General features: G+C 39.9%; 1 protein-coding gene across 10 annotated transcripts in view; it reads right to left on the bottom strand.

Annotated features, from left to right (window-relative positions):
• Positions 1-18,240, bottom strand: part of arid1b (AT-rich interactive domain 1B) — a 416,405-nt gene that overhangs the window by 21,722 nt on the left and 376,443 nt on the right. For all 10 annotated transcript variants that reach the window (XM_072265352.1, XM_072265356.1, XM_072265355.1 and 7 more), the window contains 4 exons: positions 15,272-15,404; positions 12,541-12,713; positions 9,083-9,233; positions 608-727 (listed from right to left, as the gene is read on the bottom strand). In XM_072265352.1, coding sequence (XP_072121453.1) covers positions 608-727; positions 9,083-9,233; positions 12,541-12,713; positions 15,272-15,404 — 577 coding nt within the window. The remainder of the gene's footprint in view (positions 1-607; positions 728-9,082; positions 9,234-12,540; positions 12,714-15,271; positions 15,405-18,240) is intronic.

Raw genomic sequence — 18,240 nt, 5'->3', positions numbered from 1 at the left:
AAAATATTCATTCAGGGAATAGTAATGTTTGTGCAAACCTCAGAACGTGGTTCCAGCAACATGTGAGAATGCCTTCTTGCATGGCAAATAGACTGGGGTAAGAATAGAATTGTTTTTGAGAGGTACCATGGAACAGACAGGAGACCTCAGAAGAGTTGACATAATAGTCAATCTGGTCTACTTCCTGTGTCAATAACAAACACTATTCGACCAAAATATATTGGAACAGAAGTAGGCCATATGGCCAGTCAAGTCTGCTCCACTATTTGATCATGGCTGATCCATTTCCCTCTCAATCCCATTCTCCCGCTTACTCCCCTTTGCATTTCACGCACTGACATAAGAATCTATCAACATCTCCCTTAAATACACTCAATGACCTGGCCTCCACAGTTGCCTGTGGCAACAAATTCCACAGATTCACCACCAACCAGCTAAAGAAATTCCTCCTCATCTCTGTTCTAAATTGTTTCCTCTATTCTGAGACTGTACCCTCTACTGAGTTGGAGATGCAGTGGTTTAGCTCTTTTTCCTACACACTAAAATTTTGGAGAATCAAGGAAAATGTCACAAGTGATTAATAATGAAAAATAATGTTAAAAATTACCTTTGTTGTGCAGGGTAGCGGTTTGGTGAGTACATACTTGGGTCATTGTTAGAAGGTATCATGTTGGACTGACCTCCTGGAGGTCCCATACTTCCTTCAGGACCCATTCCATGTTCAGGCCTAGAACAAGAACACAGAGCTTGTTTTCCAAAAATATCTATAGGGAACTATGCAGTGAAAGCTTACTTGACTGAAATGTATAAAGTCAGAGAAAAAAAAATTCTACCTTATTGCACATGTTTTCTGTATCTACGGTATAATACCAAACTCATAATGTAGGATGCAGTAGCAACTTACAAAAAACTTGCTGATTTTCAAAAGAATTGTTCATGGAAAATCTTCTTACACTAATCTTATTTAATCTTCAGTAGAGCTCTTGGATTCCCTCCTTCTATGGTGATCTTATATACTTTCCTGTCATTCTGACTCGTTCTCTACCTTTCAGATGTACTGATAGCACATAATTTAGCACAAAGCGGATGAGCTTAGAGCTTGGATCAGTACTTGGAGCTATGATGTTGTGGCCATTACAGAAACTTGGATGGCTCAAGGGCAGGAATGGTTACATAGAGTGCCAGGCTTTAGATGTTTCAGAAAGGATAGGAAGGGAGGCAAAGGAGGTGGAGGTTTGGCAGTACTGATCAGAGATAGTGTCACGGCTGCAGAAAAGGAGGAAGTCATGGAGGGATTGTCTACTGAGTCTCTGTGGGTGGGAGTCAGAAACAGGAGGGGGTCAATAACTCTACTGGGTGTTTTTATAGACCTTCCAATAGCAACAGGGACATCGAGGAGCAGACAGGGAGACAGATTCTGGAAAGGTGTAATAATAACAGGGTTATTGTGGTGGGAGATTTTAATTTCCCAAATGTTGATTGGCATCTTCCTAAAGCAAGAGGTTTAGATGGGGTGGAGTCTGTTAGGTGTGTTCAGGAAGATTTCCTGACACAATATGTAGATGAGCCTACAAGAGCAGAGGCTGTAACTTGATCTGGTATTGGGAAATGAACCTGGTCAGGTGTCAAATCTCTCAGTGGGAGAGCATTTTGGAGATAGTGATCACAATTCTATCTCCTTTACCATAGCACTGGAGAAGGTTAGGAACAGACAAGTTAGGAAAGTGCTTAATTGGAGTTAGGGGAAATATGAAGCTATCAGGCAGGAACTTGGAAGCAAAAATTGGGAACAGATGTTCTCAGGAAAATGGACGGCAGAAATGTGGCAAATGTTCAGGGGATATTTGCGTGATATTCTGCATAGCTACATTCCAATCAGACAGTGAAAGGATGGTAGGGTACAGGAACCGTGGTGCACAAAGACTGTTGAAAATCGAGTCAAGAAGAAAAGCTTACAAAAGATTCAAAAAACTAGGTAATGATAGAGGTCCATTAAATGATAAGGCTACCAGAAAGGAGTTTAAGAATGAAATTAGGAGAGCCAGAAGGGGCCATGAGAAGGACTTGGTGAGCAGGATTAAGGAAAACCCCAAGGCATTCTACAGGTATGTAAAGAGCAAGAGGATAAGACGTCAGAGAATAGGACCGATCTAGTGTGACAGTGGAAAAGTGTGTATGGAACTAGAGGAGATAGTGGAGGTACTTAATGAATACTTTTTTTTAAGATTAGATTAGATTATGAGGACACTCAGTCCTCGTTTATTGTCATTTAGAAATGCATGCATTAAAAAATGATATAATGTTCCTCCAGAATGATATCACAAGAAAAACACAGGACAAACCAAGACTAAAACTTACAAAACCACATAATTATAACATATAGTTACAACAGTGCAAAGCAATACCCTAATTTGATAAAGAGCAGACCATGGGCACAGTAAAAAAAAAGTCTCAAAGTCTCAATAGCCTCATCATCTCACGCAGCTGGCAGAAGGGAGAAACTCTCCCTGCCATGAACCTCCAAGCGCCGCAAACTTGCCAATGCAGCACCAATGGAAGGACCCAACTGCAGCAAACTCTGAGTCCTTCCGAAAACTTCGAGCCTCCGACCAGCCTCTCCGAGCACCATCCTCTGTCGAGCACTTCGACCCCGCCTCGGCCGCCGAGCAACAAGCAAAGCCGAGGACTCAGGGCCTTCCCCTCCGGAGATTCTGGACCACACACTAGCAGCAGCAGCAGCTGCGAAGCAGGCATTTCAGAAGTTTCACCAGATGTTCCTCCGTGCTCTCACGTCCGTCTCCATCAAATCAGGATTGTGCACCGCACCTTACGGAAAAGGACCTTGGTGATTGTAAGGATAACTTACAGCGGACTGAAAAGCTTCAGCATGTAGATATTAAGAAAGAGGATGTGCTGGAGCTTTTGGAAGCATCCAGTTGGATAAGTCACCGGGACCAGACAAGATATACCCCAGGCTGCTGTGGGAGGCGAGGGAGGAAATAGCTGATCTTCTGGCAATGATCTCTGCATCAGCAATGGGGACGGGAGAGATTCCAGAGGATTGGAGCGTTGAAGATGTTGTTCCCTTATTCAAGAAAGGGAGTAGAGATAGCCCAGGAAATTATAGACCAGTGAGACTTACTTCAGTGGTTGGTAAGTTGATGGAGAAGATCCTGAGAGGCAGGATTTATGAACATTTGGAGAGGCATAACATGATTAGGAATAGTCAGCATGGCTTTGTCAAAGGCAGGTCGTGCCTTATGAGCCTGATTTAATTTTTTGAGGATGTGACTAAACACATTGATGAAGGTAGAGCCGTAGATGTAGTGTGTATGGATTTCAGCAAGGCATTTGATAAGGTACCCCATGCAAGGCTTATTGAGAAAGTAAGGAGGCATGGGATCCAAGGGGACATTGCTTTGTGGATCCAGAATTGGCTTGCTCACAGAAGGCAAAGAGTGGTTGTAGACAGGTCATATTCTGCATGGAGGTTGGTGACCAGTGGTGTGCCTCAGGGATCTTTATTGGGACCCCTTCTCTTCCTGATTCTTATAAATGACCTGCATGAGGAAGTGGAGGGATGGGTTAGTAAATATGCTGATGACACAAAGGTTGGGGGTGTTGTGAACAGTGTGGAGGGCTGTCAGAGGTTACAGCAGGACATTGATAGGATGTAAAACTGGGCTGAGAAGTGGCAAATGGAGTTCAACCCAGATAAATGTGAGGTGCTTAATGTTGGTCAGTCAAATATGATGGCAGAATATAGTATTAATGGTAAGACTCTTGGCAGTGTGGAGGATCAGAAGGATCTTGGGATCCAAGTCCATTGGACACTCAAAGCTGCTGATCAGGTTGACTCAATGTATTGGTTTTCATCAACTGTGGGATTGAGTTTAAGAGCCAAGAGGTAATGTTACAGCTTTATAGGGCCCTGGTCAGACCCCACTTGGAGTACAGTGCTCATTTCTGGTCACCTCACTACTGGAAGGATATGGAAACTATAGAAAGGGTGCAGAGGAGATTTACAAGGATGTTGTCTGGATTGGGGAGCTTGAGAATAGGTTGAGTGAACTTGGCCTTTTCTCCCTGGAGCAACAGAGGATGAGAGGTGACCTGATGGAGGTGTTTAAGATGATGAGAGGTATTGATTGTGTGGATAGTCAGAGGCCTTTCCCCAGGGCTGAAATGGCTAACTTTCCTTCAGGGAAAATCTTGCCTGACAAACCTTTTGGAATTCTTTGGAGAGATTACAAGTAGGGTAGATAAAGGAGATGTAGTGGATGTTGTATATTTGGATTTTCAGAAAGCTTTTAACAAGGTGCCGCACATGAGGCTGCTTACCAAGTAGAGAGCCCAAGGTATTACAGAAAGTTACTGGCATTGGCTGATTGGCAGGAGGTAGTAAGTGGGGTTAAATGACCCTTTTCTAGTTGGCTGCCAGTGACTAGTGGTGCTCTGCAGGGGCTGGTGTTGGGACCGCTTTTTTTTACGCTGTATATAAATGATTTAGATGATGGAATAGATGGCTTTGTTGTCAAGTTTGCAGATGATACGAAGATTGGTGGAGGGGAAGGTAGTGTTCAGGAAACAGGTTGGCTGCAGAAGGACTTAGACAGATTAGGAGAATGAACAAGAAAATGGCAAATGAAATACAATGTTGGAAAATGCATGGTCATGCACTTTGGTAGCAGAAATAAATGTGCAGACTATTTTCTAAACGGGCAGAAAATTCCAGAAGTCTGAGATGCAGATAGACTTGGGAGGGCTTGTGCAGAACACCTAAAGGCCAATTTATACTTTTGCAACAAATCTACGCCGTAAGTACAGCGTAGATTTTTCGCATACCCTACCCCATACCCTGACGCATACCTCCCCAAAAACGTAACCATGTGTCGTGACGACGCAGACCGCAACAACTGTGATTGGTCTGCTTGGTAGCATCGCACTTCCTCCTACGCATTTCCAGTTGCTTCTTCTCGTCAAATCGTCAAATCTACCTGCTGACATCCGAAAATATTTGAAATGCATTTCCTCGTCCATGTCTCTCAGTGGCCGGACAAGCACAGAAAATTCACTCTCCTTCTGCCTCAATCCGTTCAATGGTCGTACACACCATCTCCTCCCACGTCTTCTCTCTTTTCTGCCTTGCAGTAATTTCAATAAAAGTAACTCTTCTTCAACTTTTATTAGCTCCAACTCCAACATGATGCGCTCAGTTTCAGTCGCCATTGTTTGAAGTGGCATAGAAACCCCACTGCCAACTAACGTTTTGGCAGTGAATTGCAGAGTGACACAGACACACCAACACACAAGTATAAATGCTCACAACGGCATAGGCCACTTGCGTAGGCTACAGCGTACAGCCTACACAGAAGTATAAATCAACCTTAAAGGTTAACTCGCAGGTTGAGTTGGTGATGAAGAAGGCAAATGTAACGTTAGCATTTATTTCAAGAGGTCCAGAATATAAGAGCAGGGAGGTGATGCTGAGGTTTTATAAGGCACTGGTGAGGCCTCACCTGGAGTACTGTGAACAGTTTTGGGCTCATCTAATAAAAGATGTGCTGGTATCCGAGAGGGTTCAGAGGAGGTTCACAAGCATGATTCCGGGAATGAAAGAACATCATACACAGAACATTTGATGGGTCTAGGTTTGTACTCACTGAAATTCAGAAGGATGAGGGGGGATTCTCATTGAAACCTTTGAAAGTTGAAAGGCCTAGACAGTGTAAATGTGGAAAGGATGTTTCCCATGGGGGTGGGGGGAGTCTAGGACAAGGGGACACAGCCTCAGGATACAGGGGCATCCATTTAAAACAGAGATGTGGAGGATTTATGGAATTTATTACCACAGGCAGCTGTGGAGGCCAGGTTGTTGGGTGTATTTAAGGCAGAGCTTGATAGGTTCTTGAATGGATACGGCATCAAAGGTTATGTGGAAAAGGTTACGGGGAGCGGGACTGAGGAGGGAGAAAAAGGATCAGCCGTGATTTAATGGGATAGCAGACTTGATGGGCCAAATAGCCTAATTCTGCTCATATGTCTTGTGGTCTTACAAGAAATAGGAACCAGAGTAGATAATTTGGCCCCTTGTGCATGCTCTATCATGATGGACCTTTCACCTCTGCTTCACTTTTCAGAATTAACCCTATTTCCCTTGATCCCTTAAAAATTCTATCAAGCTTAAGAGAATTTTCAGATTCACCACCCACTGATCAACCACAATGTGAGACAGTGACAACTGCTTCTAGACATTTCAGTCAGGTGAAGCACCAACCTGACATCTAGCCTAATGAGCTCCATATGATTTTTTAAAAACATTTCAATGGGAAGGTCTCTCATTCTTCTGAACTGAAAACTGTTTAGAAGTCTGCTTAATTTTTCCTCTTGTTGCAAAAATATTGTGAAATATTGAAAAAATACCATGTAATGAATCAATCTGCTGAGTGTTTGCTGTACTACTTCATCACAAATAACATCCATCTGCAGATTTATTTACTTATTGAGATACAGCACAGAATAGGCCCTCCGAGCCACACCGCCCAGCAATCCCTGATTTAATCCTAGCCTAATATTCCAATATTCCAGATGTGATCACAGTGTAGTTAATGTAGTTCAACAAGACAGTTTTGCTCTTAAATTCAAATCCTCTTTAAGTAATTGCCAATAGACCGTCTGCCTTCTTAACCAGTTAACTTTCAGTGATTTATGTAGATGGAAGTCTTGGATATTCCAACATCAACATGATTTCATTTCTCACCACTTAAAGTCAAAGTAAAACATTCTATGTTTTCAACTGGGGTGAAAGACTTCATGCTTTATATTCCATTTGCCACATAACTCCTTCAAGCACTTAACTGGCCGCTATCCCTCGGCGCCTTTACATTTTCCCACTGCTCACACTACCACCTAGCAGCAAATCTGAAGATGTTACACATAAGGTGAAAAACAAAATCCCGAAATAAAAACAGAACATAATGTAATACTCATTAGGTCAAGCTGCAACTATGGGGAGAGAAAAAGTGAATCTTTCAAATGAGTAACTTTTTTATGAGAATATTAAACATTAACTGGTTTTTCCTTCTCAGGCGCCGCCTGACTTGCTGGGCATTTCCAGCATTTTCTTTTTATATTTTTCAATAAATTACACTTGTGGCCTCCTCCAAGTCATTGACAGAGACAATAAATAACTGGGGCCCCAGCACAGAATCCTGTGGCACCACAGTATTCACAGCTTTCCAACATAAACATTTACAATTTATTCTTAACATTCCTGAATATCCCCCAGACCATGTTCGTTACCATTTTATGTGTGGCCTTAGCATTATTGCCCATTTGTTGTGTATATCAGCTTCTTGAACTGCTGCATTCCTTCTGAAATTATGTCCCTTGTGCTGTTGGAAATGATCTGCCATGAGTTCATCATCCAAGTCCAGATGGATGTTAGGGAGTTAGAATCAGGGCAGACTAGGTAAACAACTGCAGTGCAACTTTTAGATACCTTACAAAGTAGCCACATGAGTGCCAAGTAAGATGGCTGTTTGGTTCTGGATGATGCTGATCATCTTTAATGCTTTTGAAATAGCTCTTGTCCAATAAGTGGATGGTATGACAATGCACTCCTGATTTCTGCCTGCAGGCTATTTGCCATAGTATAGCCAGCCTCTGACCCCTCCTTTTGGCTGATTAGTTTCAATTTCTTGTCAACAGTCACCTCAGTATATTAATGGCAGGAGTCTGCGCAATAGCAACACATGGTTGGGTAGGTGGAGTTGCCAAAGCCTTTACTTCAACACAAAATCAAATCCTGAGTCTAATGAATATTCTCCATCTGATTGCATTCAAGAACCTCATTCAAGACTAAGGAGCTGGTGGTAGACCTGAGGAGAGCTAAGGTACCAGTGACCCCTGTTTCCATCCAGGGGGTCAGTGTGGACATGGTGGAGGATTACAAATACCTGGGGATACAAATTGACAATAAACTGGACTGGTCAAAGAACACTGAGGCTGCCTACAAGAAGGGTCAGAGCCGTCTCTATTTCCTGAGGAGACTGAGGTCCTTGAACATCTGCCGGACGATGCTGAGGATGTTCTATGAGTCTGTGGTGGCCAGTGCTATCATGTTTGCTATTGTGTGCTGGGGCAGCAGGCTGAGGGTAGCAGACACCAACAGAATCAACCAACTCATTTGTAAGGCTAGTGATGTTGTGGGGATGGAACTGGACTCTCTCACGGTGGTGTCTGAAAAGAGGATGCTGTCTAAGTTGCATGCCATCTTGGACAATGTCTCTCATCCACTACATAATGTACTGGGTGGGCACAGGAGTACATTCAGCCAGAGACTCATTCCACCGAGATGCAGCACAGAGCGTCATAGGAAGTCATTCCTGCCTGTGGCCATCAAACTTTACAACTCCTCCCTTGGAGGGTCAGACACCCTGAGCCAACAGGCTGGTCCTGGACTTATTTCCTGGCATAATTTACATATTACTATTTAATTATTTATGGTTTTACTACTATTTAATTATTTATGGTGCAACTGTAACGAAAACCAATTTCCCCCGGGATCAATAAAGTATGACTATGACTATTCTTGGTAAAAAGCTGCATGCTTGATTAAGATTACCAAATGCTTTTCCTAAATATTCACTTGCACCACCAGTGGTGAATTGTAGTGTGTATTTATCACCTCTCAATGCTGCATTTTGCATTGACAAAATGAACAAGGTGAATGATGCATTGAGACACCTTCACTTCCAAGTTCCCATCAGACACCATATCGACTTGGATGTCTACTGTGGACCCTTCATCATGAGTAGCTGTAAATAATGCAATTCCTTCAACTTGCAGCATTGTGGTAATACGAGAATTGTGGCAATTCAAGTACCATTACCTTCAGGCAGGGTAGACAATAAATGTTTGTCAGGACATCTGCATTCTGAGATCAAATTAAAAATAGGTATTAGCAGAATTTCTAATGCTACTACTAGGAACAAAAACAAAAATGATTTGTTCTATACTCAACTTGAAAAATAAAATAATGATTTTTTTTAAAGCTCCATGATAAGAATGTTTTATTTACCTCCTGTCATAACTGGATCCATAAGCATACTGTTGCCGCTGACCCATACTCAAGTTGCCCATTCCTCCTGATGGAGTACGGTTATACAGATCCTGCATCCCACTGTTAGGCATGACTCCAGGAGGCATAAAAGGATCATTACTTCCAGGCACTATGGTGAAATAAGTCAAGTTACTTAAAAAATACAAAGTACAAAGTACAAAATTAAATGGCGTGCTGCAAAGTTAAGGTATAAAACCTTCCTGCAAATTTCTCTCTGCGTATCGCAAGGTCTAAGTTTGAAATGGATAGAAATATTATATTTTGACACTATAGTGATGTGACTACTACAACAGACTTAATTAGTCAAATACTACTTCATCAGCTATCCCAGGAAAAAGTAATCACGGTTTCATTTCTGAGAAGTGTAAAATATTCAATCACTGATGCAGTATCATGGGGTACATCACAGCACCTTCTCTATAAGTCCAAGGCACAGAACAGATGCACTGATGGAAATGTTCCTGGTCAAGAACTGGCTGCAATTATAAACAGCTCACCTTTATAAAGTATCTATATTGTCTCTTATTCCCTTACTGAAGTTAGAAAGTAGATGAGTTTTTAAAAAGATTTTCAAATGTAACATTTTAAAGCTACTTCAAAGATTTAGATTTCATAAGGATTTCTTTATCTGAGAAACATGGGGGGGGGGGAATGCTCAATCAGATATTTTGGGGAACTGGCTATACAGGGTAGAGAGGCACAGTAGTTATGTCACTGAACTAGCAATCCAGACCCTGGACTTAAGAAATATAAAATCCATCATGACAGTAAAACAATTTCAATTGTTCCAGATATATTTATTTAACTAACAAATCACTAAGCAACTCAAGTGCATTAAAACTGCTTGTTCATACATGTTGAAGATGAAGCTCGGTATGACAGACTTCTGTTTCTAGTTGAGGGTGATATTGACTATGTTGATTGTACTAGGTGAATGTACAGATCACTTGAAACCTGATAGCCATCTACATCTTTTCACATATGTATATTTGTAGACATGTTTCTATATTCTTACAGGTACAAAACTCAAAGATAAATACATGTGTTTTCTGGAATGCAATGCAATAGTGTTAAAGACTGATTAAGGGAAATGATGCACAGACCGCTATTAAAAAATATTAGATATGTTAAATGAATTATTTACAAGTGCAAAGAATGGACACATTTCAGTTAAATTATACCTTTGCCAGTAAAGCATTTTATCAAGAAATTCAAGGAATTAAATGCACAGTTGACACGAGGAAATCTGCAGATGCTGGAATTTCAAGCAACACACATAAAAGTTGCTGGTGAACGCAGCAGGCCAGGCAGCATCTCTAGGAAGAGGTACAGTCGACATTTCGGGCCGAGACCCTTCGTCAGGACTAACTGAAAGAAGAGATAGTAAGAGATTTGAAAGTGGGAGGGGGAGGGGGGAGATCTGAAATGATAGGAGAAGACAGGAGGGGGAGGGATGGAGCCAAGAGCTGGACAGTCCATTGGCAAAAGGGATATGAGAGGATCATGGGACAGGAAGCCTAGGGAGAAAGAAAAGGGGGAAGGGGGATAAAGCCCAGAGGATGGGCAAGGGTTATAGTGACAGGGACAGAGGGAGAAAAAAGGAGAGTGAGAAAAAGAATGTGTGTATATACATAAATAAACAAACAACGGATGGGGCTGTATACACACGTTCTTTTTCTCTCTCTCCTTTTTCTCCCTCTGTCCCTCTCACTATACCCCTTGCCCATCCTCTGGGCTTCCCCCCCCCCCTTTTCCTTCTCCCTGGGCCTCCTGTCCCACGATCCTCTCGTATCCCCTTTGCCAATCGACTGTCCAGCTCTTGGCTCCATCCCTCCCCCTCCTGTCTTCTCCTATCATTTCGGATCTCCCCCTCCCCCTCTCAAATCTCTTACTATCAGTTAATCCTGACGAAGCGTCTCGGCCCGAAACGTCGACTGTACCTCTTCCTAGAGAAGCTGCCTGGCCTGCTGCGTTCACCAGCAACTTTTAAATGCACAGTTGATCTAGATTCAGATTGGTTGGGCTCTAGAAGTCTTAAAGATGTAAGTTCAGATACACAAGAGCATGATAAACAGAGGGACAAAATCAGATGATTATGTTAAACTCTCAGGTAGTTAGCTGAGCACAGGAAAAGGAAATCTGAATATAAACAATGACTGATGGACTTTACTTAAGCTCATGCTTTTAAAGCACAATGTACAAAGAAGATGCATGAAGCCATTGGAACATATTTAGCTCATAAAGAAGAGGTTAACAGTTGCCTTTAAGAAGAAGAAAATGGCTATCTTCACAAATAAGTATTCACCCTTGGTCCTTATTAAAATTTCTGGACATGTTTAGACTTGGCACATTAAACAATAAGATCCAGTGAAACAAAATTATCAATTATCCACTAATCACACCAGATTTTGCATGCAGATACTCCAGCATTGTCCAGATTACTTTGCATTAATAAAGGTAGATGCAACTTGAATGTAACCAGCCATTGATTGTAAGCACTGAATCAAACACAAAGCAATGCCCAGCTTGCGGATGCCTGTCTGAATGTAAGGGTAAATTACCTAGTGAAACTGGCTTTAATGATAAGAAACTGCAAACCACAAATAGGAAGATCCCACAATGGATTCTTTACCTAGAAGATGGCTGAGCAGTGAAAAGCTACAATTGGACACTGGACAATGAGCAAGGAAAGAGGGGAAAAATTTACTTGGAATTCACTGATTATTATCCAGTGTGCTGAAATGAGCAAGTGCATGACTGGATTTATTTATGATTCCCCTGACATATACATAAATAGAATAGCAAATTTTGGCACAATGTGCTTTAAGTGAAAGTGGAACATCTATAATGGATGGTCACATTATTGTGTGGCATTAGTGCCTATTTCACCATCTGTCAGCACACAAAATAAAACAAAAATCAGTAGTAACTTCTTCAGATCAAAACATCTGAGAGGAGCAGATGGTAAGGGCAATTCTCTGAAGACAACCCCCATGCTGGTATAGAATGATTGCTTCATAAAGCTAGGTAACAGCTTTTAAAATTAAGTAGCAGAGTTTAAATGCTTACACTTTAACAGGAATTTCTGAATAGGATAACTCATCTTAGCTTTTGATGCTCAATTCTGAAGGGATTTACTGTAGCTGCTCAAACAGATTCCATATGCATGAGTAGGTTTATAAATATCTAAATACATTCATGGCTTTCAACTGGGCAGAATGAGTATGCATATTTCTGGTATGTCGCAAGATTTCCCTGATCAAAATGCATTCAATTCAATTGGTTATATTTAGGTTATTAACTTCAATCCTGAGCCTTTCTGCATATTCTTGGTAATAACTTTCATTCTTCCTCAGTGCTATTTTCCCATCTTAATTGGAATTTTAAAGTTGGAAATTAAAAGAAGTATTTTCTACCTTTCCTCATACCACCAAAGGGATCCTTATTGGGTTCATATGACATTCGACTCATCATTTCAGGCATATTCATGCCTGGTTGATATGGTGTATTCGGTGTCATGGAGCCCCATTTCTGAAATGCTGGGTCACTAACATCCGAGAAGGGATCTTGTACGCTGATTGCATTATTCCTGTTCAGGTTAAAAATAGAGACACTGATGCTCATAAACCGATAGAGATCAATAAATACAAAAAAACCCAAAATAAATTAGAATAGAAGTGGTTTCTATGGTTAATATTTTATTATCACATAAAGCTCTTACTTTATTTAGAATATGGGGTAGCCCACCTCATGAAGCATACAATGAATTTTGATGAGGTGGAGCACAGGTTTACCAGATCGTGCCTGGAGCCAATGGGGTTATGTTATGAAGAGATGTTTCTTCGATTAAACTTCAGTGTGGAAGATGGAGAGACAATATAATTTGTCTTTAAAATGGTGAAGGATGGTTATAGTTTATTGAAGAGAAACCAACTATTTCCTCTTTTGGGAGGTTTCAGAACAAATAGGTATGACTTTAAAATTGCAGGAAGGTTGTTCATGAACAAAATAGGTAATGCTTCTTTGTACAAAGATTAGTGGAAGTCTGGAGTTATGTACTCTGAAGTCATTGAGGTCAATTGAACATCTCTAAACAGTTAAGAGTTTTGTTATGCAAAGGTATTAAAGATTATGAATTCAGGCAGGTAAATGTACTTAAGATACAAATTGGTCAAGATCTAACGGAATGTGAAACAAATTCAGGGCTGTATGACTAACTCCTGTTCTTATTTTCCCTATTTCTAATTGTCAATGAAAAAACAGTCTACCACTTCAGAACATTGTATTCCTTTTTCTACTGGGGGGTCCCAAAAGTGAACTACAGGTACTTGCTGTTCAAGTTTGCTTTAATCAGTTCAGTTATTTTTGCCATCTACATTATAGTCACCAGCAGAAACGTCATGCGGCTAAAGCACTTTGCTTGCAACAGGCAAGCAACAATGACTGCGATGCAAAAACTGCAGATAATTCATTATGCAACAGTTCTGAATGAGAGCAACAAGTTCAGCCTTCAGACTACTCTATCCTTTCAGCTGACTGAATACATACAAACAGCATTCAGGAAAGATAACAGAGAAAAATAATTGCAACATGTTGCATTGTTGCCCGCGATCCACAGAACTTCTGCATTATTGTTGTAACAGGGAAGGGCACGTATTGACCTGACCTGACATTCAGCCTAATGCCACTTTAAGCTCGTTAGAATCAGTTAACAATGCCCCAAGGAATTGTAAAATTGTTATGACAGTTTTACTTTTAGATAGAGACAGACTGCTGTGAGCTTAATTCACTTGCATTTATAAAGGAATCCAATGATCCCAAACAATACTGGGGTCACAGATAATTAAACTCCAACAGTAATGCTCAAATTAGTCTGTGAGATGACACACATTACAAATCATAATGGTCTAATTTCAAAGGGAGCTGCCCGTGGATGTTAATTGGGCATGACATGCTTAAGTATGTCCTGGGCCACCACTCATCATTATTTTAAGGACTTCTTTCCCCTAAATAAAAAGCTTGTACATTATAATTTGCTCTGATTTTATGCATGTGCAATATCTGCCAAAATGTCTTGCAGCCAATGGTAGAGTGGGAATATTAACTCTTAAATAAAGAGTGAATAAATAATGCTGAATAAACTTTACGCACAATAGCCTGATGCCTTATTTTATATTTTGGTGTATAAATAGTCCTCCAATGGAACCTTCATGATTTTATTTTTCTATATTCTAATGTTTAACCTTACATAATTTAGGAACTATTGCATTAAAACACATTAAATGTTTGGCTTATAAGGTTTTTTTAATTAATAACTCAATTCATATTTTTAATATTACTGTGTGATAAGATGGCACTGCAAGCTATTATAAATGAGCACCTAATAATTTTCAATGAAAAACTGACAAAGTAGTACTGGCAGAAAAACGATTTGTTTAACCTAAATCCTTTTTCTCTATTCTCTCCCCCTTCTATTTGAACCCCATTCTTTTCAAATTAACACAGCGATGACAAAAATAAATCTCAGCATCTCTCTTCTTTTAATGATAATTTGAAATTAACAATCCTTTCTCACTGAATTACCAATTGGGATTTTGAATCTATGGAGAATAAAACAGAATATTTGGCACCTTTTGTTAGTACAGCTAGCCAATAAGCCTCACCATCCCCTTCTCCTTTCACTACCAGTTCATATTTGAAAAATTATTACTGGTGGCTTCCAGTACCCTTACAGGCTATGCAATACTGATTATAATAATTTACAACAATTTGAAGGAATAATCATTCTTATTCATTCTTTAGAGAAAGCTCCTCTTAGTTTGAACCAAGACTTCTTTTTAGCCATTTCTGCTCCAATGAACATAGTCAGTTATACCTCCAGCATAACTCTATCTGCCAATCCTGGTGCCACCCCTGTGAATCTAACCTGCAACTTTCTGTACTAATAATAATTATTAAATAATTGTTTGCTTACTTCCAGTAAAATTTACTTCAGAAAAGATTATGACTTTAATGGCATTAACACCAAAAGTCAGTGATGGGGTCTGTCAGTGCTGAACTTACACCGACCTTTCTATCTTGACAACAGTAATTCATTTCTCAAAAAGCAGTAACAATTCAAAGACATTTGTTTTACTATATCAATACCTGTTCCCTTGCATGGGTGTCATTTGTCCATGGGGTGTTGATACAGGAGTTGGTGGCTTCAAATCCCCACTTTCTGCCATTGAGCTGCTTGTGGACTGAGGTGTCTGTGGTCCTTGTAGAGAACCGGAACCTGCTATAAAATGAAAGATTGTTTTTCTTATACATGTATTTTATATTAGTTTATCAACTCGTTTGTATGGTGATTTACTTCAATCAAGCAATTCCTGTGAAGATTCTTCAAATAACTCTAGTGTCTCATGACTGAAAATGTTCACAGTACAGATAACATAATAAAAGACTAAATCCCCTACCAAATTTAAAAACAGAAAACAATTTAGATAGAAAGCATATCAGGTAAATACTGTGGAGAGAGAAAAACGCAGCTACTGTTTCAAGTTGATTACCTTTCTTTAATTAATTTTCTCACACCAATGATCCTAGGAGGCTAATGACTGAACAACTGTCAGGATCAGACTAGCACTTCTGGCTGCAAGAAACATAACTCCATATTGAGTTGTAGGCAACAACCAACAACTCACTTCAATCATCTCTTTTACTGGCCAGCCACAACAGTTGCTGCAAGCTTAGTGGGTTATTATCCATTCTGAAAGTGGTTATGCTGGCTTCAGTACATCTATAGGAAACAGTGGCCAACAGGGGTAAACAAAATCTAAAAATCTATACTACAGCAGTCAGTAGAGCTTCATGGTTGCTTTCCCCCTCCCCCACCCCCCAAAGTCAACCGATGGTGCAAGCATCAGTTAGCAGCAAAAGTCCTTGCACGTTTGGCTGACTTGGGGCGGGCGGGGGGGGAGAAACAGTCCATAAAGCTCTATTGACCACTATAGTGTATATTTTTACATGATTTTTCCTGTAAGCCACCATGTCTTATAGATGTACTGAAGCTAGTAACAGTCATCATGTGGCCTAACATAGTACCAGCTTGCACAAAATTCAATATTTAACTGACATTTTAAACAGTGCAAAGTAAAACTTAGAGCTTAAACATTAGATCAAGGAAGAAGATGAAATAACATTAACAAACATTTAAAAGTATATTTAAAAACTCATTTATATTTATAATATTTCTGTGTGGCAATAACAACACACAAGTTAGGACCAGAGTGGTTATTAAGCAGTATTATGGCAAAGTATACTATTATAAACTCCCTAGTCATGCAGCAAAATTTAACATTTTTTCCCTTATATTACACCTGTGTTAACTTTTGTAACATTTCTAAATATATAATGCACATCAGATTATTACACTGGAGGACACTGCAAATAGTACTTCTGTGGAAAAGCAGAGTATTATTGACAGGAACTTCCAGATGTCTGAATTTATGCTGTCATATTCATGGTGTGGTAACAGTGAATGCTAAATATCCAGCCCTTTGTGAAGTCAACTGGCCCTGTGACAGGCCAACATAATACTCAAGGGAAGTGCAAACAAGAGATTATTAAGATCAGGGACAATTGTCTTATTGGATAGGCACTTTTAAATCCATGGGGAAAGAACTGTTACAATTAGGTGATCACCTCACAATTTGACCGTGTCTTGATATTTTTATGGTGGGGTGATAGGTTGTGGTGAAGTAAACTAGGGTAAATCATGACAAATGTTTGAAAAAAAATTAGCTTTGAACTGGATATTGACTTATCAAGTGTACCAAATGAAGCTAGCAACATATTATTTATTATTTCCATTGTTTCCTCATAAAGTGTACATATTTTACTCAGTACTGAAGACTGCAAAAAGAGACATCAAAAGCATAAACTCAAAACAACATTCAGTTCAATAAGAACTACCAGTGGTATATACGCCACAGTAAATTTCAACTAATCAACTTTAGAAAAGTAAGCAAGCACATTATGAAACAACGACATCATGGAAAGGAAATGTTTTTCTGTGGAAATCCCTGCACAGTTTCCAACTGTATTACACAGGATATAACAGATATGTTAGGATGCACATCAGGTTACAAGTATTGGCGTCAGCACTGAGATACATCATGACAGTTGCTTCTATATGTCGATGTGTGTGCACTTCACATTTAGCTTATGAATATAGAATGCAAGGGAACCCCAAGAAAAACGGAACAGTTAAAAGACTAATCCAAGAACTGTAACTTAGATACATGGGTAATAATCATAAAATAGTTTCTTCCAAAATAATCCAAAAAAAATACTGATCCGGGATTGATTAAATTCATAAGGATTAATTTATTACAGTTACAGTAGAAAAATGGCTGAAAATAATTTCCTTAGGGCTGCAGCAGTTTATTAGCAGCTTCTATTCATTCCTACAAATACCACATGGCATGCCAATATTTTCTTCTTCAGAACATGTGAAATCAGAACATTAAATCCTTGCTAATAAAGAGCTGGCAAACTGCAAGGATTTCCCTACTTCTTGCCAGGAGCTGCAATTTATTCTCCAAAGTAAACAATAAAAGGTTACTGGAGGTTAAGTATGCACACACACTTAAGACTACACTGCCAGCCATCATGCTGGGAAGACAATTCACTCAGTATGAACTCACGGCCTTACTTTTAGGAGCAGGATGTTGTGGGACCAGCAGTTAATCTGCACTGATCAGAGGTCACTTGGAGGTAATTTCTGTTTATATTCAAGACCATTCCATCTAATTTATCTTGCCTCAAATATTTCCCTATCTCAACATGTGACATTTCAATGACCACTTGTCAGCAAACACTCAGCAGTATTTGGGAAACTTGCTGACAATGACAAATATGGTTTGTTATGATTCATGTTGCCAGGCAGAAAGAGAAACCAAGAAAAAAAATAGGAATTATCCCTGATTGATAATCACTTAGAAAGCTTTACATAATATTTAACAGCTGATAAGTCTGTGCATGAGGTAGCCAAACAGGACATGCAAAGAGAAAGCTCCTAAAATGCTTTTTAGCAGCACAAACACATGGGGGGGGGGGGAGATGATAGGGAA

Source organism: Mobula birostris, chromosome 8 (assembly GCF_030028105.1).
Source record: "Mobula birostris isolate sMobBir1 chromosome 8, sMobBir1.hap1, whole genome shotgun sequence".
Lineage (NCBI taxonomy): Eukaryota > Metazoa > Chordata > Chondrichthyes > Myliobatiformes > Myliobatidae > Mobula > Mobula birostris.
Note: the sequence above shows the minus strand (reverse complement) of the source record. Positions and strands in the feature narration are given on the sequence as shown.